We start from the raw sequence: 24,114 nt of genomic DNA, 5'->3' as shown, positions 1-24,114 counted from the left end.
CAATTTGTATAACTGTACTGGTCTCCTGGAGCTAAAGTTTTTGTATGTGACCATGACGTTTTAGCTTTGTTTATCATGTATTTAGGTGATGAGCCTGAAGTTGAAACCGATGATGCATTTATGACGCCGATAAAGAAAAAAAAATGTTCTAAAGGTGAAGTATTTTGCATGAACACGTGACTTGACAATATGTTGACGTGAATAGATACTAATATTACTCAAATTTTTTTTACAAAGGGATGCTATTTGATGGTGTTGAAGCCGCTCAAAAATTTTACATGGACTATACACATGACATTGGTTTTCCTATTCGTATCAGGCGACAAAGATTTGATAACACTGGAGCCGTTAAATGGAAGCGATTCCTGTGCGCAAGGAAAGGTTATAAGACAACCTCAGGCTGGAACCCCAACGAACGAATGACAATCAATCATATTTTTGGATAAACAATTCTTTTTTCTGAAGCATTTCTTCACAAGGTACATAGACGAAAAATCTGCATTAACATGCATCTTTACATCTCAATGCAAGTAGCCTTGCATTGCCTTACAACTGATGATGCACACAGCACACGTAACGTACACCCTGCAAAACGAAGTAAATGTGCTACAAATGTAAACTACATACTGAACCAAGCCTCCAATAAGCAAACTGAAGCAACAAAGAGCATCAGGCGGCGAGGGAAAGATTCGCGGCGAGGAGGACTCCGGCCGAGAGGAGGGCTTAGGGGGCGGAGATGACTCCGGCCGAGAGGAGGGCTTAGGCGGCGGGGAGGAGTTGGGGTGGCAGGGAGGCTTTGCCGGTGGGGAGGAGTAGGGCCGGCCGGGAGGCCTTGGCGGTGGCCGCCGTCGGGGAGGAGTGCGTGCAGCGATGAGGGTTTAGCGGTGGGGAGGAGTAGGGAAGGACTTGGCGGCGACTGGTTGGGAGGAGTCAGGCCGGCGGGGAGGAGTCGCGGCATGAAAAAATGGCGGCAAGGGGTTTCTAGCAAAATGGTGCGATCTGGGGGAGGATTCCACGGTTGGATTGTCATCCAATGATCCTGAACGGTCGCTTTGCATACCCGTCATCGCCTTTAAAAAGGCAAGGTTACATGTGATGTGGCCACTATTTTAAATGTCAGGCTAAAGGCTTTAGTAGCTATAAAGGCTATAGCTGGCTATAGCTAATCTATTTAGCGTGTTTTTGAAAAAAAAAACATAACATAACTTTATAGATAGTTTAAATGTTTAATATTTAAATCTAACAGTTCAAACTAGTAGTTTAAATGTTCAATAATAAATCAGCATACAAGCAAATTAAACGTTCAACGGCATATGTAAAAGATATTTAACCACTATCTAACAAACATTAAGTAAAAAGGTCTTCCTATATTTGTTTTTGGCTTTAATGTTTTAAAGGCTCGGCCAGTAAAAAATATTACATGTTTAACGGCTAAATCGAGTTAATGTTGTGTATTTAGCAGGCTAAATAAGGTTATTAACGGCTAATTTTAATTAGCGCTAAATAGTGCATCTTTTAGCTCTAGACATTGTGAAAGACTGTAGCCGACTAAATAGCCGCTATTAGCCGGCTATTTAAAACCTTGGCTGTAACCCGACTCGACCTTGTTGCTTCAGCTTAACGACTAGCGAGCGGCAGAGAAGATGTCGCCGTCGTCGTCGCTGAGCGCGCTGCGGCACAGGCTGATGGCCACCGTGTGCTGCTGCTTTGGCCAGGGCGCCGGCGGCCTGGGCGAGCGGACGCGGTGGCGCCGCCGCGCGGACGTCGGGGAGTTCCGGTACGACCCGCTGAGCTACGCGCTCAACTTCGACGAGGGCGACGGCGACGAGGAGGAGGAGGAGGAGGAGGAGGGGCAACGGGGTGCCCGCGCCCGCCGCGGCGACGGCCTGCTCTACCACAGCTTCTCCTCGCGGCTGTCGACGCCCGCCGCGGTCGTCGAGGTCGCGTAGCCGTGTAGCGCCTGCCTACCTGGGAGCGGAAGTGCCGGCCGATGATATCAGTTTTGGCTGTACTTGTGCGGTTGTGCCTTGAATCTAGGCTATTAGTAGCATATGCGTCAGATCAGATCGACGAAGAACCGATATAGTTGTGTTAGTGGTCTGATCCATGTAAAAATGTTAGCATACGTGCTTGATTATTGATTGTTATATACTATCGGGTTTGGAGGTCTACTTATCACTACGCTGCAAAAAAATCAACCAGTCAATTTCTTTACTCCATGAGTTCGAAAACGTAGTTCGTTTTAATTTTGTTTCACGTACAGGTTAATTCTTAGGTCCTGTTTGGAACTAGCTTAGCTAATAAATTATTAAATGATTTACTAATAAATAAATTGTTAGCGGCGAATTAGCTAACAGTTAGTTAAGGTATTAATTAGAATGTTTAGAACCGTTACGATTAATTTTAGCAGTTAATTGTTAGTTTTAGGGTTTCTAAACAGTCTTAACACATTCTTATGGCTAGTTTAGGAACCTTATTTTTTCGAGTGATTTCTATTTTTAAAGAAAAATTAATTTATTTTCTTTGTGGTAATAAAATTCTCTTGAAAAAATAGAGTAGTCTTCAGTGAAACTGATGGAGTCATTCAATGGTGTATTTTTTTATAAATTGTGTCCAAGTTGAGAAATTTGGCTTGGGCTGAGATTTTCCTTGTGAGATGCGTGCGTGCTGGGTTTGTCCCCTCTGGTCCCACCAAACGTGCCATCTCGGCGAGTGACTGATTATAGCTTTGGACTTGATTGCGGTTTGGAGCTGGGAGTTGGGACAGCAAGCTGGCCTCGCTATCGTCGCGACGGAGACGGCGGGGAGGGGGAACAAGAAATCCCCGCTCAGGGCGCATTTTTTTAGCGAAAACGACGAGCGGGAAGGGATAGGATCGTACAACCAGGAACCATGGTTTGCCTGGTTTGGTGTCTTTCATCACAGTTCAGTCAGAGGACGCGTCCCGCGTGGTTCGGACTCCACCTGCTCGGTCGCCGCTTTGACCTGGTCGCTGTACAGTAGTAAGGTGCTTCGCTAATCGCTTGTCGTTGTCGCCTACTCGCCTTTGGGCTTCGGCTCTTTTCTTCAATCACAAAACATGTATCTCTATGATCACTAATATCTTCTCGGTGCAAAGGTTCAAGTGACCATCAAATAAAACTCCTAAACTAAAATCTAAAGGCTTTGTTAAAAAATATATATTTAATAGAACCATTACTCAAACAAATCAAAGAACTAAAATTTAAATGCTCATGTAAAAACATAAGAGTTCTTTATAAAATTGGTTGTTATTATTAAATTTGAGAAAAATCTTGTCGGGACCATAATTAGGGGTACCCCAAGACTCCTAATCTCAGCTGGTAACCTCCATCAGCACAAAGCTGCAAAGGTCTGATGGGCGCGATTAAGGCCAAGGCCCAGTCCACTCAAGGGACACGATCTCGCCTCGCCCGAGCCCAGCCTCGTGCCAAGGCAGCCGACCCCGGAGGATTCACGTCTCGCCCGAGGGCCCCTCAAACGACGAACACACCTTCGGCTCGCCCGAGGCCCAGTCTTCGCGGAGAAGCAACCTTAGCCAGATCGACACGCCAACCGACCGTATCACAGGAGCATTTAATGCAAGGATCGTCTGACACCTTATCCTGACGCGCGCTCCTCAGTCGACAGAGCCGAAGTGACCGCAGTCACTTCGCCACTCCACTGACCGACCTGACAGGAAAACAGCACCGCCTGCCCCGCTCCGACTGCTGTGCCACTCGACAGAGTGAGGCTGACAACAACTAAGTCCAGTGTCGGGCGCCATGGGAAGCTCCGCCTCGCCCGACCTCAGCCTCGGCCTCGGAAGACGGTCTCCGCCTCGCCCGACCCAGGGCTCGGACTCAGCCTCGGCCTCGGAAGATGGTCTCCGCCTCGCCCGACCCAGGGCTCGGACTCAACCTCGGCCTCGGAAGACGGTCTCCGCCTCGCCCGACCCCAGGGCTCGGACTCAACCTCGGCCCCGGAAGACGGTCTCCGCCTCGCCCGACCCAGGGCTCGGACTCAGCCTCGACCTCGGAGGAGCCTCCGCCTCGCCCGACCTCGGGCTCGGACCCGCCACGTCACAGGGAAGGCCATCATTACCCTACCCCTAGCTAGCTCAGGCTACGGGGAACAAGACCGGCGTCCCATCTGGCTTGCCCCGATAAACAAGTAATGATGGCACCCCGCGTGCTCCATGACGACGACGGCTCTCAGCCCCTTACGGAAGCAAGGAGACGTCAGCAAAGATCCGACAGCCCCGACAGTTGTACTTCCACAAGGCTCAAGCACTCCTCCGACGGCCACAACACCACATAAACAGGGCACCAAAACCTCTCCGGCTTCCACGACGGCATGTACTTAGGGCTTTAGCTCCTCTCTGCTAGACACGTTAGCACACTGCTACACCCCCCATTGTACACCTGGGCCCTCTCCTTATGCCTATAAAAGGAAGGACCAGGGCTCTCATACGAGAAGGTTGGCCGCGCGGGAGAACGGGCTGGCGGACAGTCTCTCTCTCTCTCCCTCGCGGACGCTTCTAACCCCCCTATTGCAAGCGCACCCGACCTGGGCGCAGGGTAACACGAAGGCCGCGGGTTTCCCCTTTTGCCGTTTCTCACCCCCCTTCGTGCTCCGTCTCACGCCGACCCATCTGGGCTGGGACACGCGGCAACAATTTACTCGTCGGTCCAGGGACCCCCTGGGGTCGAAACGCCGACAGTTGGCGCGCCAGGTAGGGGACTGCAGCGTGTTGACGAACAGCTTCCCGTCAAGCTCCAGATGGGTAGTCTCCAGCAACCTCTTCAACCCAGGACGATGCTTCGTTTCGAGAGTCTGGAGTTCATGTCCCTCGACGACAGTTACGACATGATACTCCTTCCTCCGCCGCGCGACAACGACAATAGCGGCCGTTAGCCCGCCCGCCGGCGGCGGAATCGACGACGTCTTCCCCACGTGGCGGACGAGCAACATCCGGGTCTATCCCGCCGCCTTCCCCACTGACGGAGGAGGAGGCGGGGCAGGCATGGCAAGCAGGAGGCGGCACCTCGTCGGCTGTCGAGCAAGTCGACGACGTCGGCGCCCCAGCGGGGGACACGTCGGGCGTCGACCTCGCGTCTAAGTCGAAGACGAGCGTCGTTTCCCCGCAACACGCCAGCTCCAAGCAGACGGACAACGCCAGCACGCTCGCGAAGGACATGCTGGGCGTTGGCCTCATACCTGAGACAACGGTGCAGTCCGCCCCTGACGCGACTTCGTCACCTCCCGTTGATTAAGAGGTACCGTCCGTTTCCCGTTCCATGCCTTTTAGATCCAGCTGCGACCCACCAAGCGACCTCGCTTCGGTGGACGCTTTCGTAAAGGCGTGTCCAAACCCTCCGGGGTATCATATGCGGTCACCCTGGGACCGGCTGATGGCCGTCTCGACCTACGGGCCTCTGGGTTCCGAGGAAGATGACGAGCCTGACTCTGGTTGGGATTTCTCCGGGCTCGATAACCCCAGTACCATGCGGGACTTCATGACCGCATGTGACTACTGCCTCTCCGATTGCTCCGATAGCAGCCACAGCCTCGGCGACGAGGACTATGGCCCAAGTCGCGAATGCTTCCACGTCGATCTAGGGGGTCTCGACGAAGGCAACCATCTTGGTATGCCGGAGGACGGTGATCTCCCTAGGCCTGCGCCTCGCGTTGACATCCTTCGGGAGCTAGATGTGGTCCCAGTCCCTGCGGGGGGTCAGGACGCACAGCTCGAGCAAATCCGCGAGGTACAGGCCAGGCTCGACGAGGAAGCAGGACAACTTGTGCAGCTTCAGCAAAATATTGGGCAGGAGTGGGCAGGCCGAGCACCGGCCGGAGAAGCGCGTCACCTGGCCCAGGGCGTCCAGCACCGCATCGCCGACGATGCCAGGGCAAGGCTGCCTCCGGCTTCCAGTGGGGTCGGCCAGAACCTGGCTGCAGCAGCGATACTACTCCGAGCGATGCCGGAACCATCCACCACCGAGGGGCGGCGTATCCAGGGAGAGCTCAAGAATCTCCTGGAAGATGCCACGGTCCGACGGGCCGAAGGCTCTGCCTCCCGAAGGCAGGGGTACCCCCCGGAACATCACACCGCGACTTCCCGACTCATGCGGGAAGCCTCGGTCCACACCGGGCGAACGCGGAACACCGCGCCTGCGGCCCCGGGTCGCCTCGGCAACGAGCACCACCGCCACGAGCGTCGAGCCCACCTCGACGAGAAGGTGCGCCGAGGCTACCACCCCAGGCGTGGGGGACGCTACGACAGCGAGGAGGATCGGAGCCCCTCGCCCGAACCACCCGGTCCGCGGGCTTTCAGCCGGGCCATACGACGGGCACCGTTCCCAACCCGGTTCCGAACCCCGACTACTATCACCAATTATTCGGGGGAGTCGAAGCCGGAACTGTGGCTCGCGAACTACCGGCTGGCATGCCAGCTGGGTGGAACGGACGATGACAACCTCATCATCCGCAACCTCCCCCTGTTCCTCTCCGACGCCGCCCGAGCCTGGCTGGAGCATCTGCCTCCTACGCAGATCTCCAACTAGGACGACCTGGTCAAAGCCTTCGCCGGCACCTTCCAGGGCACATACGTGCGCCCTGTGAACTCCTGGGATCTCCGAAGCTGCCGCCAGCAGCCGGGAGAATCCCTCCGGGACTACATCCCGCGATTTTCGAAGCAGCGCACCGAGCTGCCCAACATCACCGACTCGGATGTCATCGGCGCGTTCCTCACCGGCACCACTTGTCGCGACCTGGTGAGCAAGCTGGGTCGCAAGACTCCCACTAGGGCGAGCGAGCTGATGGACATCGCCACCAAGTTCGCCTCTGGGCAGGAGGCAGTCGAGGCCATCTTCCGGAAGGATAAGCAGCCTCAAGGGCGCTGGCCGGAAGATGCCCCCGAGGCATCCGCTCACCGCGGCGCGAGGAAGAAGGGCAAGAAGAAGTCGCAAGCGAAACGCGACGCCACCGGCGCGGACCTTGTCGCCGCCGCCGAGCACAGGAACCCTCGGAAGCCCCTCGGAGGCGCCAACCTGTTCGACAAGATGCTCAAGGAGTCGTGCCCCTATCATCAGGGTCCCGTCAAGCACACCCTTGAAGAGTGCGTCATGCTTCGGCGCTACTTCCACAGGGCTGGGCCACCGACGGAAGGTGGCCGAGCCCCCAACAACGACAAGAAGGAGGATCACAAGGCAGAGGAGTTCCTCGAGGCCCGCGACTGCTTCATGATCTACGGCGGGCAAGTGGCGAACGCCTCGGCTCGGCACCACAAGCAAGAGCGTCGAGAGGTCTGCTCGGTAAAGGTGGCGGCGCTAGTCTACCTAGACTGGTCCGACAAGCCCATCACCTTCGACCAGGGCGACCACCCCGACCGCGTGCCGAGCCTAGTGAAGTACCCGCTCGTTGTCGACCCCGTCATCGGCAACGTCGGGCTCACCAAGGTCCTCATGGATGGAGGCAGCAGCCTCAACATCATCTACGCCGAGACCCTCGGGCTCCTGTAGATCGATCTGTCCTCGATCCGGGCCGGCGCGGCGCCTTTTCACGGGATCATCCCCGGGAAACGCGTCCAACCCCTTGGGCAACTCGATCTGCCCGTTTGCTTCGAGACTCCCTCCAACTTCCGAAAGGAAACCCTCACGTTCGAGGTGGTCGTGTTCCGAGGAACCTACCACGCAGTGCTGGGGAGGCCATGCTACGCCAAGTTCATGGCCGTCCCCAACTACACCTACATCAAGCTCAAGATGTTGGGCCCCAACGGGGTCATCACCGTCGGCTCCACGTACCGACACGCGTACGAATGTGACATGGAGTGCGTGGAGTACGCCGAGGCCCTCGCCGAATCCGAGGCCCTCGTCGTCGACCTGGAGAGCCTCTCCAAGGAGGCGCCAGATGCGAAGCGCCACACCGGCAACTTCGAGCCAGCTGAGACGGTCAAGTCCGTCCCTCTCGACCCCAGCGACGACGCCTCCAAGCAGATACGGATCGGCTCCGAGCTCGACCCCAAATAGGAAGCAGTGCTCATCGACTTTCTCCACGCGAACGCCGAAGTTTTTGCGTGGAGTCCCTCGGACATGCCTGGCATACCGAGGGATGTCGCCGAGCACTCGTTGGATATCCGAGCTGGAGCCCGACCCGTGAAGCAGCCTCTGCGCCGATTCGACGAAGAAAAGCGCAGAGCCATAGGCGAGGAGATCCACAAGCTGACGGTCGCAGGGTTCATTAAAGAGGTATTCCATCCCGAATGGCTTGCCAACCCTGTGCTTGTGAGAAATAAAGGAGGGAAATGGCGGATGTGTATAGACTACACTGGTCTAAACAAAGCATGTCCGAAGGTTCCCTACCCTCTGCCTCGCATCGATCAAATCGTGGATTCCACTGCTGGGTGTGAAACCCTGTCTTTCCTCGATGCCTACTCAGGGTATCACCAAATCAGGATGAAAGAGTCCGACCAGCTCGCGACTTCTTTCATCACACCCTTTGGCATGTACTGCTACGTTACTATGCCATTCGGTTTGAGGAATGCGGGTGCGACATACCAAAGGTGCATGAACCATGTGTTCGGAGAGCACATTGGTCGAACGGTCGAGGCTTACGTCGATGACATTGTAGTCAAGACGAGGAAAGCCTCTGACCTCCTCTCCGACCTTGAAACGACATTCCGGTGTCTCAAGGCGAAAGGCGTAAAACTCAATCCCGAGAAGTGTGTCTTCGGAGTCCCCCGAGGCATGCTCCTAGGGTTCATCGTCTCCGAGCGGGGCATCAAGGCCAACCCGGAGAAAATCGCGGCCATCACCAACATGGGCCCCATCAAGGACTTGAAAGGAGTACAGAGGGTCATGGGATGTCTTGCGGCCCTGAGCCGTTTCATCTCGCGCCTCGGCGAAAGAGGCCTACCTCTGTACCGCCTCTTGAGGAAGACCGAGCGCTTCGCTTGGACTCCCGAGGCCGAGGAATCCCTCGGGAACCTAAAAGCGCTCCTTACCAACGCGCCCATCTTGGTGCCACCCGCTGCCGGAGAAGCCCTCTTGATCTACGTCGCTGCTACCACTCAGGTGGTCAGCGCCGCGATCGTGGTTGAGAGACGAGAAGAGGGGCATGCATTGCCCGTCCAGAGGCCGGTCTACTTCATCAGTGAAGTACTGTCCGAGACCAAAATCCGCTACCCGCAAATCCAGAAGCTGTTGTACGCGGTAATTCTGACGCGGCGAAAGTTGCGACACTACTTCGAGTCTCATCTGGTGACTGTGGTGTCATCCTTCCCCCTGGGGGAGATCATCCAGTGCCGAGAGGCCTCGGGTAGGATTGCAAAGTGGGCGGTGGAGATCATGGGCAAGACAATCTCGTTCGCCCCTCGGAAGGCCATCAAGTCCCAAGTCTTGGCGGACTTTGTGGCTGAATGGGTCGACACCCAGCTTCCAGCAGCTCCGATCCAGCCGAAACTCTGGACCATGTTTTTCGACGGGTCGCTGATGAAAACAGGAGCGGGCGCGGGCCTGCTCTTCATCTCGCCCCTCGGGAAGCACCTCCGCTACGTGTTGCGCCTCCATTTCCCGGCGTCCAACAATGTGGCCGAGTACGAGGCTCTGGTTAACGGGTTGCGCATCGTCATCGAGCTAGGGGTCCGACGCCTCGACGCTCATGGCGACTCGCAGCTTGTCATCGACCAAGTCATGAAGAACTCCCATTGCCGTGACCCAAAGATGGAAGCCTATTGCGATGAGGTTCGGTGCCTGGAGGACAAGTTCTATGGGCTCGAGCTCAACCACATCGCCCGACGATACAACAAGACTGCGGATGAGCTGGCTAAGATAGCCTCGGGGCGGACAACGGTTCCCCCGGACGTCTTCTCCCGAGACCTACATCAACCCTCAGTCAAGACCGACGACACGCCTGAGCCTGAAAAGGTCTCGGCCCTTCCCGAGGCGCCCTCGGCTCAGCCCGAGGCACCCTTGGCCCCCGAGGGTGAGGCACTGCGCGTCGAGGAAGAGCGGAATGGGGTCCCGCCTAATCGAGACTGGCAGACCCCGTACCTGCAATATCTCCACCGAGGAGAGCTGCCCCTCGACCGAGCCGAAGCTCGGCGACTGGCGCGGAGCGCCAAGTCGTTCATCTTGCTGGGGGACGGGAAGGAGCTCTACCACCGCAGCCCCTCAGGCATCCTCCAGCGATGCATATCCATCACCGAAGGTCAGGAGTTATTACAAGAAATACACTCGGGGGCTTGCAGTCACCACGCAGCACCTCGGGCCCTCGTTGGAAACGCATTCCGGCAGGGTTTCTACTAACCAACCGCGGTGGCCGACGCCACTAGGATTTTACGCACCTGCCAAGGGTGTCAATTCTACGCAAAGCAGACCCACCTGCCCGCTCAGGCTCTGCAGACAATACCCATCACCTGGTCGTTTGCTGTGTGGGGTTTGGACCTCGTCGGTTCCTTGCAGAAGGCACCCGGGGGCTACACGCACCTGATGGTCGCCATCGACAAATTCTCCAAGTGGATCGAGGTCCGACCCCTAAACAGCATCAGGTCCAAACAGGCGGTGGCGTTCTTCATCAACATCATCCATCGCTTTGGGGTCCCGAACTCCATCATCACCGACAACGGCACCCAGTTCACCGGCAGAAAGTTTCTGGACTTCTGCGAGGATCACCACATCCGGGTGGACTGGGCCGCCGTAGCTCACCCCATGACGAATGGGCAAGTAGAGCGTGCCAACGACATGATTCTGCAAGGACTCAAGCCACGGATCTACAACGACCTCAACAAGTTCGGCAGGCGATGGATAAAGGAACTCCCCTCGGTGGTCTGGAGTCTGAGAACAACGCCGAGCCGAGCCACGGGCTTCACGCTGTTCTTTCTAGTCTATGGGGTCGAGGCCATCTTGCCCACAGACTTAGAATACGGTTCCCCGAGGACGAGGGCGTACGATGACTAAAGCAATCGAACCAACCGAGAAGACTCACTGGACCAGCTGGAAGAGGCTCGGGACATGGCCTTACTACACTCGGTGCGGTATCAGCAGTCCCTGCGACGCTACCACGCCCGAGGGGTTCGGTCCCGAGACCTCCAGGTGGGCGACTTGGTGCTTCGGCTACGACAAGACGCCCGAGGGCGCCACAAGCTCACACCTCCCTGGGAAGGGCCATTCATCATCGCTAAGATTTTGAAGCCCGGAACATACAAGCTGGCCAACAGTCAAGGCGAGGTCTACAACAACGCTTGGAACATCCGACAGCTACGTCGCTTCTACCCTTAAGATGTTTTCAAGTCGTTCATACACCTCGTTTACATACGCCAATAAAGTCTAACCATCAAGGAAGGGTCAGCCTTGCCTCGGCAAAGCCCGACCCTCCCTCGGGGGCTAGAAGGGGCGAACCCCCTCTGCGTCAAAATTTTCCTCGGAAAAAGTCTTCCATCAAAACGACTTTCGCGTCTCCCGGCTATATCAGTAACAGGACCCCAAGAAACGAATAAGAGTGCATGTAAGTGGCAAGGCCGATCGAGCCGAGGGACTCCTACGCCTCTGGGATACGGATACCTCACTCATCACCTACCGCGAAAAATAACTCTTACTTGGGTAAGCAATCCTGCTACTGACAAACGAGTCCGGATACGCAAAACAGGAAGAGACACAGCCTTATATTACGACGATAAAGTGTTCGGGCCTCGGCGGCCGCAAAAGACACATATGCATTCAAAATAAACTGCTCCGGCAGAATCAGGCGTCGCCTGGAGAAGGAGCCGCGCCCTCGGCTTCGTTTCCACCCTCGGCGAGATCCGCCCCGGCCTCGGACGACGGCTCAAGCGGGAGGATCTCTGCTTCGAAGGTGGTCGCCAGCACCGCACTTGGGCCCGCGGCGGCCGCGTCAAGCCTCTGGACTTTGGCCAGGGCAGCTTCATCTTCGTCGGGAAGGCAATACCCCTCGCTGACCCGCTCCAGATCCACGTCGTAGTGGGAAGCGAGCACGGCGAAGGCCCGCCTGACGCCGTGATGCAGCGCCTCATGGAGTCTGCCGCATGCGTGGTCACCCAAGGCCTGCAGGCGACTCTGAGGGGAGCTCCCCGAGGGGACGTCATCGAGACCAAAGACCCGGCAGAAGGCCGAGATGGCCTCGGACATGGCCGTGTGGTCGGCCTCCCTCTGCTCGGCCGCCTGGGCAAGTGCCTTGGTGGACTCATCGAGGGCAAACTCGAGCTCTGCAAACAGCCAAAGCAGAAGACTTCAAACATGAGTCGAGGAACGAAGTTGAATCAAAATCTTAAAACAGCCAAGACATACCTTCGGCTCGGGCACGATGCTCCGAGGATGCGGCTTGGGCCACGACTAGGTCTGCCGCAAGGGCTCCGGCCCGAGCAGACGCCTCGGCTAACTGGTCTCCAAGAGCCTCAGCCCAGCTTTCAGCCTCGGCGGCCCGGCCCCGAGATTGGTCCTGCTCGCCGATGACCTGGCCAAGCTCCAACTGCTGCCGCTGCGCCTCTGCACGTGCCGCCACTGCCTCTGCTTCCAGATCGACACAGAGCAACCGAAGGTCCACCACCTCGGCGCTCCGTTGGGAAAGGCGCTCCGTAGCCCCGGCAAGCGTGGTCCTCAGGAACCGCAGCGAACCCCAGACATCAGCCTCACGGTGGATGAACGATGACTTGGCGGCGCTCAAATCCGTCAGATCCTGAGGAAAGGAAGTGGGGCGTCACAAAGAATGCCTTGATCACGTGAAAGGTATGCTTGAAATCATTACCTGGAGGATCTTGGGAACGTCCCTGCAAAGGACCTCCAAGGTCGACCGAAGCGACCCCACCGTTGCCTCGGCACACTCACGAAGCCCGTCCCAAGACTGCTCCTCTCGCTCATCATCAAGAATGAAGAGGGGATCCAAAGCCCCACTGGTCCAGAACCAGAGCGACTGACGCCGCCCGTCGGGACTGCGCCGCGCGGGGACGAGGTTGCCACTCCCCAGGACGGGTCGCGGTTCTGTGCCCCCTCCTCCGAGGCATCAAGTAGCGACGCCTCGGCCATCTCAGCGTTAGCGGCGACGGGTGGCTCCACGGCCAGAACGGCAACCGCCTCAGCAGAAGCCGGTGCCAGCGCCGGCAACGCGTCTGGTGGGCTCGAGGCCGCAGCCGCGCCAACAGTCTCCCTTGGCACGACGGCCGCCTCGACGGAGGAGTCGGCCTCGGGAGCTCGCCCCATGGCAACTTGTGCCGCCTGGGCCCCCCCGCTTTGGGGCATCTTGTAAGAAGGCCAGCTGGCCGGCGAGGCCCGGTGCGGCACTGGCTGTGGAAGCCAGCGTCGTCTTGAGGGCCTTCCGTGGAGCCAGACCGGTCGAACCATGCCTCCGTTTGCTGGGATGAAAAGGAAGAGCTAGATCAGGACACACGAAGTAGGAGCCAGGACGAAGATATCCTAAGATACTTACCCAATCTGGGCCACGATCAATCGTGCCTGTGGGGAGGTCTCTCGAGCCTCGATCCATGAAGGTACCACCGAGGTTAGCCCCGCTGTTGGCTTCGGCACCATCCTTGCCTCGGGCGCCTGAGGCACCAGAGGGACGGACTGCCCAGGCGCAGCCACGACGACCTGAGGATCACCCTCCTGTGCAGTCGGCACGGGCAACGGTTCTTGGGGAATAGGCGGCTCGGCCTGACTCCTCGGGGTCACCTCAACCACCTCGGCCAAGGGGTCCAGTACCCCCTCGGTCTGCCCCTGTTCTTCAGACCGGGACCCCGACGTCCCGGCCCCGGATACCGACGGCGCCAGCCCGCTCGGGGGCTGGCTCGACGACCCCTTGCCCAACCTCAGATCCGAGCTGAGACCGAGGCGGGCAGCCATGTCGTCGTCTTCATCATCATCTTCATCGTCGTCGTCATCATCGTCAGGCGTCTCCGGCAACGGCTCCCTCGGGAGCCCATCCCTCTCCTGTCGACGACGAAGCCTCTCCAAGGTGTCCCGAGCCCGCATCCGCTCGCGGGCCCGAGCCTTCTTTGTATCCTTCTTCTCCTTCCTCTTCTCCACGGCGACCCTCCGTGTGGCTCGGTCCACCGCATCCTCCGGGACCGGTGGCAGGGAAGGCTTGTGGAACCCCACCTCCTGGAGAAGAACGAAAAGTATCGGTTGTGAGAACCAAGGGCAATCCGACACAAGAAGGAAGAAGGAGCGGACACTCACCAGGGACACACACCCGCGATCGGGACGCATCGAGAGCTGGGAAAAGGCACCGGCGTCTAACTTCCCTACCGTGCCGGCTACCCGCCTGTGGAGGTCATCGGCGGGAAGGGGGTCCGAGGACATCTGCAAACCCTCCAAGTCGACCCCCGGCGTCATCTCCCAAAGCGGCAGTCGCCGCTCCGTCAAAGGGAGCACCCTTCGGCGATGAATGGTGGCAACCACCCCCGCGGCGGTGAGCCCTCCTTCTCGCAGCTCCTCCAAGGCCTTCAAAAGGGGCTGGAGATTCTTCTATTTCTCGCGCGGGGCCCCGTAGCGCTAGTTACCGCCAGCGGCGGTCACCACTCGTTGAGAAAACGACGGGAGCCTCCCGTCGTCATTCCGGAGATAAAACCACCGGCGCTGCCACCCCTTGTTCGAAGACGCGAGGATAGCAGGGATGTACTGCTGCGCCCGCGCCTGCCTCAACTGGAGGATGCAGCCACTAGCCCGCACCGCCATGCGAACTCTTCTTTCCCCGTCGTCGAGGCAAAAAGCTCCACGGAGAAGAGATGGGTCCACAGGTCCCAGTGGGGGGCGATCCCCAAAACCCTTCGCAAACCGTCGCGAAGATGGCTGCTTACGATGGAGTTGGGGCTGAGATTGTGCAGCTCCACCCCATAGACGTGCAGAATCACCCGCATGAAACGACTTGCCGGCACTCCGAACCCCCGCTCATGAAAAGAGACGAAGCTCAGCACATACCCCTGCGGCGGGGACGGGGCGGCTCCGCTCGGAGGGGCCATCCACTCCGGTTGCGAGTCACCGGAGAGAGGACGAAGCAAACCATCGGCAACAAGGGCCTCCAGATCGTCCGCCGTGACGGTGGAGAAAGGCCACGGGTCACGCGGTGAAACAACGGTCACCCGGTCGGCCATCACCAAGCAGAAGAGGTGGCGGCGGAGTGGACGAGGTGCGCGGTTTTCTTTCTCTGGCTATTCCCTCAGGTTGCGGAAACCTAAGTGGGAGGCGAGCAGCAGAGTAAAGAACCGTCACCGGTCCCTCTCCCGAATATATAAAGGCCCAGGCAAGACCCATTCAACACTTCGCCCAAACCCGCCGCGAGATTCAAAACTCAAAGGCAAGACGCCCGTTCCTCGAACGTCTCGCGCACGCACAACGGCTGCCCCGCGAACCACTCGTCCCGTCGCATTAACTCTGCGGCAGGACAGATGGCACCTTTGGCAGGCGAAGCAGGCGACGCTTCACCTCCGCCATAATGACCGCGTCAAAAAAGGTGCGCCACGTCGTTCGATTTCGTATCCTTTTCCTCTTCCTCTTTCTCTCTCTTACTACAGGGACCGGGAAAGGGGATACTCCGAAAGGGATCCTTCTCCGCGAAGGGAGCGGGCCCCGAGCCCCCTATTGATCAGAGGTTCGAAGGCTGGCCCCTCGAAAGGGTTCAACAGCCGCCTCAGAGCACTCGGGCTCCGAGCCCCCTACTGATTAGAGGTTCGAAGGCTGGCCCCTCGGAAGGGTTCGACAGCCGCCTCAGAGCACTCGGGCTCCGCGCCCACCACTGGTTAGAGGTTCGAAGGCTGGCCCCTCGGAGGGGTTCGACAGCCGCCTCAAGCCACTCGGGCTCCGCGCCCACTACTGATCAGGGGTTCGTAGGCTGGCCCCCGAAGGGTTCGACAGCCGCCTCAGAGAACGCAGAGCGAGGGATGACTCTGGGTACGTTCGATACACAACCAAGGCTCGGGCTACGCTCCCGAGGTACCCTAGGACATTTCCGAGACCAGCGGGAGCGATTTTGTAACGGAATCCCATCAGAGGGAGGCATCGAGCCCTCGGACCCTATCAAACGGGACTGGGTCCGGCAAATCACCTGCAGGTACTTTTGGAACGCGCCTCTGGGCCACTAGCCGACCCTTATCGAATGGGGCACGGGCGTCCACTCGGATCACCCGTTAACAACTCACTGGAGACACCATGTTCGGCGCCCTCCGAGGGCAACATGGCGCTTTGCCCCCTCCTCCTTGCGGAAAGGCGACGCAGGAGCGTATGAAAAAAGCCGAGTCTGTCCTTGACCGTCCTCTCGCTCTGTGCGGAGGCTCGGGGGCTGCTCTCACAAACCCGGCTCCGGCCAAACCGTTGACAGCGTCAACATACCAGCCCGAGAACTTGGAACCTGACTGTGCACCCGAGCTACGGCCAGTTCGCATGAGGGAACAACCAGACCGGCCGAAGCATCACGAAACGCGCTAAGACCTCGAAGGAGTCAAACCACTCCTCTGAGGCCTCGGGGGCTACACCCGGCAGGTACGCTCACGCGCACCCACCGGAACGAAACGCAACCGAGAAAGGCCGGCCCCTTGCAAAAAAGTGCGACAAAAGCCTCCAAGCGAGTATCAACACTCCCTTCGAGGCTCGGGGGCTACTGTCGGGGACCATAATTAGGGGTACCCCCAAGACTCCTAATCTCAGCTGGTAACCCCCATCAGCACAGAGCTGCAAAGGCCTGATGGGCGCGATTAAGGCCAAGGCTCAGTCCACTCAAGGGACACGATCTCGCCTCGTCCGAGCCCAGCCTCGGGCCAAGGCAGCCGACCCCGGAGGATTCACGTCTCGCTCGAGGGCCCCCTCAAGCGACGAACACACCTTCGGCTCGCCCGAGGCCCAGTCTTCACAGAGAAGCAACCTTGGCCAGATCGCCACGCCAACCGACCGTATCGCAGGAGCATTTAATGCAAGGATCGCCTGACACCTTATCCTGACGCGCGCTCCTCAGTCGACAGAGCCGAAGTGACCGCAGTCACTTCGCCGCTCCACTGACCGACCTGACAGGAAAACAACACCGCATGCCCCGCTCCGACTGCTGTGCCACTTGACAGAGAGAGGCTAACAACAGCTAAGTCTAGTCTCGGGCGCCATGGGAAGCTCCGCCTTGCCCGACCCAGGGCTCGGACTCAGCATCGGCCTCGAAAGACGGTCTCCGCCTCGCCCGACCCAGGGCTCGGACTCAGCCTCGGCCTCGGAAGACGGTCTCCGCCTCGCCCGACCCCAGGGCTCGGACTCAGCCTCGACCCCGGAAGACGGTTTCCGCCTCGCCCGACCCAGGGTTCGGACTCAGCCTCGACCTCGAAGGAGCCTCCGCCTCGCCCGTCCTCGGGCTTGGACCCGCCACATCACAGGGAAGGCCATCATTACCTACCCCTAGCTAGCTCAGGCTACAGGGAACAAGACCGACGTCCCATCTGGCTCGCCCCGGTAAACAAGTAATGATGGCACCCCGCGTGCTCCATGACGACGGCGGCTCTCAGCCCCTTACGGAAGCAAGGAGACGTCAACAAGGATCCGACAGCCCCGACAGCTGTACTTCCACAAGGCTCAAGCACTCCTCCGACGGCCACGACACCACATGAACAGGGCGCCAAAACCTCTCCGGCTGCCACGACGGCATGTACTTAGGGCTTTAGCTCCTCTCTGCTAGACACGTTAGCACACTGCTACACCCCCCATTGTACACCTGGGCCCTCTCCTTACGCCTATAAAAGGAAGGACCAGGGCTCTCATACGAGAAGGTTGGCCGCGCGGGAGAACGGGCTGGCGGACAGTCTCTCTCTCTCTCCCTCGCGGATGCTTGTAACCGCCTACTGCAAGCGCACCCGGCCTGGGCGCAGGGCAACACGAAGGCCGCGGGTTTCCCCTTTTGCCGTTTCTCACCCCCCTTCGTGCTCCGTCTCGCGCCGACCCATCTGGGCTGGGACACGCGGCGACAATTTACTCGTGGGTCCAGGGACCCCCCGGGGTCGAAACGCCGACAAATCTCGTAGATTTAAAATATGCACGTAAGCATGGTAAACCCTCCTGAGCATCAGGGATTCGGGGTGCGTTGCTAGACCAACCCCTTCAACCCTCAATCCAGCAACGCGAGTAATTCAATGTGTCTCCCTCGGCGAGACTCCCTGCCACCACCCATAGGTCAGGTGTGGACCCACCGATGCAGCTTCGTTGATGAGAACCCTTGGCTTCCCAACAAAGCCTCGACGCAGCCCCCTCTCTCGGCGAGAGAGCTCACCATCTCCACGCGAGGTAGGGGTGCAAATGGTCGATAATAGTTGGGAAAACACTCTCACCGTTTTCACCTGTATAAGTTTTTGTTTGGTCGGAATCGAGAAACGGGAAAGTCGGAAACGGATTACGACTGGTAGATTCCGGTATATCGAAAACGCATAAATCCAAACAAAATATCTCGAAATCGATCGGAAAACGGTAACTTAAATTGAAAAAACTCATATTAAATAATTCCTAACCACATACAATTGTTCATTTACATCCATATACAAGTCTTAATCACATAAATACGTAATACATAGTCTTATCCACACAATTGATTATATATGTCCACTTATAAGTTTTAACCACACATTACATAAAAGTCTTAAAACATATGATTGTTCATTCACATCCACATACAAGCCAACCACACAAATACACAATGAGTCTTAACCACAAACAATTAATCATAAATGTCCACTCATAAGTTTTAACCACACAACACATAACCTTTTAACACACGGTACATAAGCTAAAGATCATGTATCATGTCGTCTAGATCACTCGATATGACTTCTATGACATCCAAAGAAGTAAATATCGCATCTAAAATCTCCAAATCCATAGGAAGGGATGGGACATGCGTGGAAGCTGAAATGCAAGGACACAAGACAATGTGAGTAAAAAAGATCTTCTATAGTTACAAATAAGCAATGTTAAATTACATTATTTTTACAAATGAAAACTATTTACAAATGCAAACTGTTTAAATTACACGATGTTTGTAAATGAAAATTGTTTAAATGCAAATTGTATAAATTACATGATGTTTAAATGCAACATCTTATGAGATGTTTGGTTTAAGAAATGACTACTATTGATGAGGAGTAAGATTATCATACTAATATTAATTATTTACTATGAACAATAAGATGAGTTTCCAGAAATATGGAAAATTACTGGATTCTCCCGAATATGGGAAATACAGAAAATCACCGGATTTCCAAAAAAATCGATAAAGACGTCCCAACCTTTCCCTTACCATTTCCGAATGTTATCCCGTTTTTAGTGTTTTCGTATATCACGTTAAATCCAGAAATAACCAAAAAAGCGGTAAACTATACTAGAAAATTACTGATATTTTCGAACCATTTTTCGTCCTTACCGCGAGGGACCTCATGACCTCGGTGGAGCATGGTGTGGCAAACTCTTCATCGCCATGAGGACGTGAGCTCGCTCAGTGTGACAAGCTTCTCGTCACATACCCTTGTGTCGGTGTTCCTTTACAATGATTTGGCGGCTTTGATTAGAGGACTTCTATTTTTTATTAGGGTATAAAGACGTCACCAACGCACACCATTACACACCACACCCACACACATGTGTGCGCGTCCATAACACACAGAAATAGAATGAGATCTAGACCTCTAGTTTGTGGTAACACGCAATACTGCTGAATGCACGCGTGTGTATACCCTAAAACCTGAGAAAATTCTCAGGTAGGTAAGAAAACCTAGGTTGAACAGCGCTCAAATCTAGGTCGATTGCCTCGGGGGAGCATGGTGTGGCAAACTCTTCATCGCCACGACGACATGAGCTCGCTCAGTTTGATAAGCTCCTCGTCACATACCCTTGTGTCAGTGTTCCTTTACAATGATTTGACGGCTTTGATTAGAAGACTTCTCTTTTTTTTATTAGGGTATAAGGACGCCACAAACGCACACTACTAGACACAGACGTGCGCGTCCATAACACACAGAAATAAATTTAGAGGCCTAGAGCTTAAGTGCGTGGAAACACACACAATACCGCTGAATGCGCGCTCGTGTGTGTATACCGGTTGGGCAGCGCTCGAACGCAGGCCGGCTACGACTAGCCACCCGGGCTAATGCCCATTCCCTATTAGAGGACTTATATTGGAACAACTAAAAAATTAAGACCTTAAAAATAAAGGAAAAATCCTTAAAATAAAAATTAGAAGCCCTAATTTAAGAACAGGGGCTCCTCGAGATGCTCGGAGCATATCTGAGCAACAAAATATGCTCCCACATCAGAACGACAAAATCTGCATCGATGGGTGCTTTACATCTTCGAAGGAATCAAGTATCCAACTCAGCAGGAAGTAAGACAAACGACAACCAGCTAAACACGACATGGAACATTCGAGCCATTGCATACCCTTCTGGAGGTAATCTGAACACGATGATTGCCCACCACTTTTACCACCGACAATACAGTGAACGGCCATTCTGAGATCTTGGGATTCTCCCTAAAATATCATTACAAGGTAAAGATAGACAATTACAATAAAACATAAATTACTCCCTCCCGTTCGCCGGTTATACACCACATGATTCCCACAACATTAGTGAATATTACTATACTGCAGAGGTCACTACTAGCACCAGTCCCACAACGTGGTCAAACTTGGGGCATTAAGTGACCACTGGGCCACCCAAGATGCACATCTCCGCTCCTGGCTACGGAGGGAGGGTAATGTACTTCGCCATAAAGTACACAGTGGACGTTTAGCATCGTCAAGATTGCTCTGGATCAATATCACCTGCGACATTTCCAATTTTACATGTTTAAAACAGTGCAAGTACAGAAAAAAAAGGGCAAGCCACAAGCCTGCCTGTCAGGGTTTAGGCAACAGCAAAGCAGCTTTCATTGTGATACCTTTTCTTCTTAGTCTTTTCACCCGAGGATGTTGGGTTGCTGTGCCAGTTCCGTTTGCGTTGGTTGATGAACCAGTTGTTAATCTGCTTTAGCTGCAATCCCGTTTCCTGCACCAGTCGTGCCTTGTCGTCTTCCTGGATGAATAAGCAAAGAGTGGATCAGCAATGAACCCAAGCTGATAGCAAAAGTTGACGAGGGAATTATATGTCGCCGTAGTGTCACATACAGTTGGGTATGGCCACTTGGAATGAGCTTGCCACCAAGCTTTCAGCACAGATGCAGTATCTCCAGGAAGTTTCCCAGCTCTGCGCTTGCGCATAATCTCTTCCCTGATATCAACAAGCTTTTCTTTGTAACCCTAGAGGTAGGAAACATTCTGTTAGTCAACAATGCACCATAAGCAGTGACGAATGAAGCATTTTAAAGAGAGAGACCTGCTTAAGCTCGTTCTTTAGCTCCTGCCGTACACGCTCAACTAAGGATCGTTCACCCTCTGTCAGCATTAAGGGGCCAAAGCCCATACCATCTGATCCATCATTTCCATCAAACATGTTGGCTTCGCTATCCACCTGGTTGTCTTCATCATCAGACATGGTCGCTCCAGTGCCTTCACCAGGAGATGCCCCTGCAGAACCAATCCTAGCCTCACTCAGTTTTGCCTGACGACGGTGATTTCTGTAGTACTGTTCTATTAGCTGATCTTATAAATTCAGTTCAGGTGTACATGGTGCAAAAATAGATCAATAGAAAGGTGTGTATGGTGCAAAAATTTAGTTGACATTGCACACATTGCTTCTATAAGTTGCACATCTAAATGCTACCATGGACAACCATCTGTGAATCTGTGATAGACTAATGGCCTATTTGGGAACACAGTATTTCCTTAGTCCCAAGACAATACTGTGTATTTGAGCATACCATGATATTTTAGACCAAAAGACGTATGAGAGCATAACTAAAAACTCTGTATTTTAAGTCATGGTTTTACCAATACCACGATATTTTTGGGATAAAAAAACTTTAGTCTGGACCAAAGTTTTTTGCTTGCACGCAGTCTCCTCTTCTCCTACACTATAACTGGAATATTGTGTCTCCAAACAGGTGTTAGATTGGACTGATATAGAATATATCATAGTTATGTCATGACATACAATAAACTATGGTTTTATAAGCTGTGGTTTTGAGAAGCAGAGTTCCCAATCAGGCCCTAAGCTCTTGCCAAGGACTCACACATGCCCTTGAAATTTGGATAGCAACTTGCATGTAGAGCCCCAAACCGAATAAAATGTATACTGAATGCTTTATGTGAATTATATTCTATGTGACACTAGAAGCTCGTATCGCGTTTATATTCTGAGTGTGGCCCTAGAAGCTTAGGCAGGTATTCAGTATTCACTATATAAGGTACCACACATATTATAAACAGATACTCTTCAGTGTTGGCTAAGAAATGATTGAAAAGACATGCATTTTTTTATTAGAATGCATGCGATTAAAGAGCTTTCACATACTCATACTTTTGCAAAATATTTTTTTTCTTTTCACTGTTTCCTTTTTAGCTAATGCTGGTGTTTCCTTTCTTTCAATACTACATAGTTGCAATAAATACTGAAAGCACTTTGTTGTTTTTTTCATCTGACAGCAAGGCTGCAATTATTGAAATGATAAAAGCAAGTGATGTATATCTGAAAGCTTCAGGCACGTTTCTGAATTAACACAAGATTAAAAAAAGAAAACAATCTACCTGTTAGGCTTTGTAAAGATTGTTCAAGCTCCCAGCAACCCATCACTGCTTCCATTGCATGAACACGTACATGCTGCTGGAGTTGTTCCTTGAATGAGCAAAGGAGCAATACATAGTGCGTCTGTAATAATAAAACAGTGACATATTAGAATCTGAGAACAGGAATACCTGGCCAAAACAGATGATGCAAGATGTTAACTATGTACGGAATCCTAGACAAAGACAACTCTACTTCTAGTGAAGCAACACAGTCATTGTAAACAGCCATAGTGAGGTAGAAGCATCAGTGCATAGGCTTATTTAATCCAATAAATGACATGCCAATAAAACAAAACTTGAATTAGACGACATTAAATCAGCACAAATCATACAATAGCAAAGAGGCTTGCAGTATATGATCATTTCCCACTATTGCTTGAAACAAATAGAAGTAAGGGTTCCGTTGATCTGATACAATTCTCCAAAACTGACTGAGCCATGAGGTCAACTACCATAATCCAAGTCAGACAACTATTGCAGTGAATAAGCATAACCACAAAAAGGCTCCAGCCATGAGGCCACGTCCTCCTCATCCTACTTCGCAAGTACTACTACTACCACAGCTTGAGAATTAGCTTGAGATTCCTTATCTCAGCTCTCCAAATCCATGTACTAAAAAAATGGGGAAACCGGGAAACTTATAGCCAAAGCGGAGCGCTAATTGAGAGGTTCCGCGTACAGGTAATCCAGTCAACCAATCCTTCCTTCAATCCCAAAATTTCAAATTCCCCACACCGTAAATCCGCAAGCCCATAGCTGTTCAACTGCAGCGCACAGCTGCCAAGCAGGCGGGAAGGGGCACGTAAGGGGTCGAGCCGTACCATGAAGAGGTCGAGCTCCTCGCCGCCGGACGGCCCTCCCGCTGCCGCGGCCCCGGCGGCGGCGGCTAGTGGCGGGGGGCGCGCGGCGATCTGCGCGTCGATGCGAGGGAGCTGGTCGACGGGGGTGGCGACGCGGAGGCAGGCGACGTGCGCCTCCAAAAGGCGCTCGTACAGCGGGTGCGCCGCAATGGCCGCCTTCTCCCTCTCCCCGCCGACGCCGGGGGAGAAGCCGCTAGGGTTCGGCGACGACGCGGCGGCGGCGGCGGCCGCCGCTGCCGCGGCGTCCATGGATAGCCCATGGTCGGGGTAGTGGAACGACATACCCGTGGCGCGGAGCGGACGGAGTCGCCGGCGACCTCGGCAGTTGGGGGTTTTTGGTTGGTGGTGGTGCGAGGGACAAGCGGATGGATGGATGATGATGGCGTAGGTTGGTTTTGGTTGCAAGGCTCCACGGGTCGAGAAATTTGTAATTTTATCAGTCTTAATTTTAGTTGTTTATTATTATATCATCTCGTGTGTATAATTAGTGTGATCATCTGTGTTTATTATTTATTTATTTGTGAGTTTGATGATATATTAATGAAACCTATAAATAATAATAGTAAAATTGCCA

At 54.4% G+C, this 24,114-nt stretch overlaps 2 protein-coding genes across 2 annotated transcripts; one reads left to right on the top strand and one right to left on the bottom strand.

Annotated features, from left to right (window-relative positions):
* The first annotated feature begins 1,603 nt into the window (after window positions 1–1,603).
* Window positions 1,604–2,171, top strand: LOC100277736 (uncharacterized). The gene has a single exon (NM_001151228.2). It carries the CDS (start codon window positions 1,644–1,646, stop codon window positions 1,947–1,949), a length of 306 nt encoding a protein of 101 aa, NP_001144700.1. The 5' UTR covers window positions 1,604–1,643; the 3' UTR covers window positions 1,950–2,171.
* Window positions 2,172–20,451: 18,280 nt separating this feature from the next.
* On the bottom strand, window positions 20,452–23,891 carry LOC100383874 (putative knotted-like transcription factor family protein). The gene is made up of 6 exons (NM_001176502.1): window positions 23,502–23,891; window positions 22,642–22,762; window positions 21,332–21,522; window positions 21,124–21,255; window positions 20,898–21,031; window positions 20,452–20,781 (listed from the first exon to the last, which is right to left on the bottom strand). Exons 1-6 carry the CDS (start codon window positions 23,820–23,822, stop codon window positions 20,778–20,780), a joined length of 903 nt encoding a protein of 300 aa, NP_001169973.1. The 5' UTR covers window positions 23,823–23,891; the 3' UTR covers window positions 20,452–20,777.
* Between the last annotated feature and the right edge of the window lie 223 nt (window positions 23,892–24,114).

The sequence above is a fragment of the Zea mays genome, chromosome 5 (assembly GCF_902167145.1).
Source record: "Zea mays cultivar B73 chromosome 5, Zm-B73-REFERENCE-NAM-5.0, whole genome shotgun sequence".
NCBI classification, from domain to species: domain Eukaryota; kingdom Viridiplantae; phylum Streptophyta; class Magnoliopsida; order Poales; family Poaceae; genus Zea; species Zea mays.
This window is presented reverse-complemented; position numbering and strand designations above follow the sequence as displayed.

Excerpts from the sequence above, each read along its gene's own strand:
- LOC100277736 (NM_001151228.2), top strand. The coding sequence starts at position 1,644 with ATGTCGCCGTCGTCGTCGCTGAGCGCGCTGCGGCACAGGCTGATGGCC.
- LOC100383874 (NM_001176502.1), bottom strand. The coding sequence starts at position 23,822 with ATGTCGTTCCACTACCCCGACCATGGGCTATCCATGGACGCCGCGGCA. Across the intron at positions 22,763-23,501 it reads AGGAGCTCGACCTCTTCATG|ACGCACTATGTATTGCTCCT; the intron begins GTACGGCTCGAC and ends TTATTATTACAG. Across the intron at positions 21,032-21,123 it reads CCAAGTGGCCATACCCAACT|GAAGACGACAAGGCACGACT; the intron begins GTATGTGACACT and ends TTATTCATCCAG.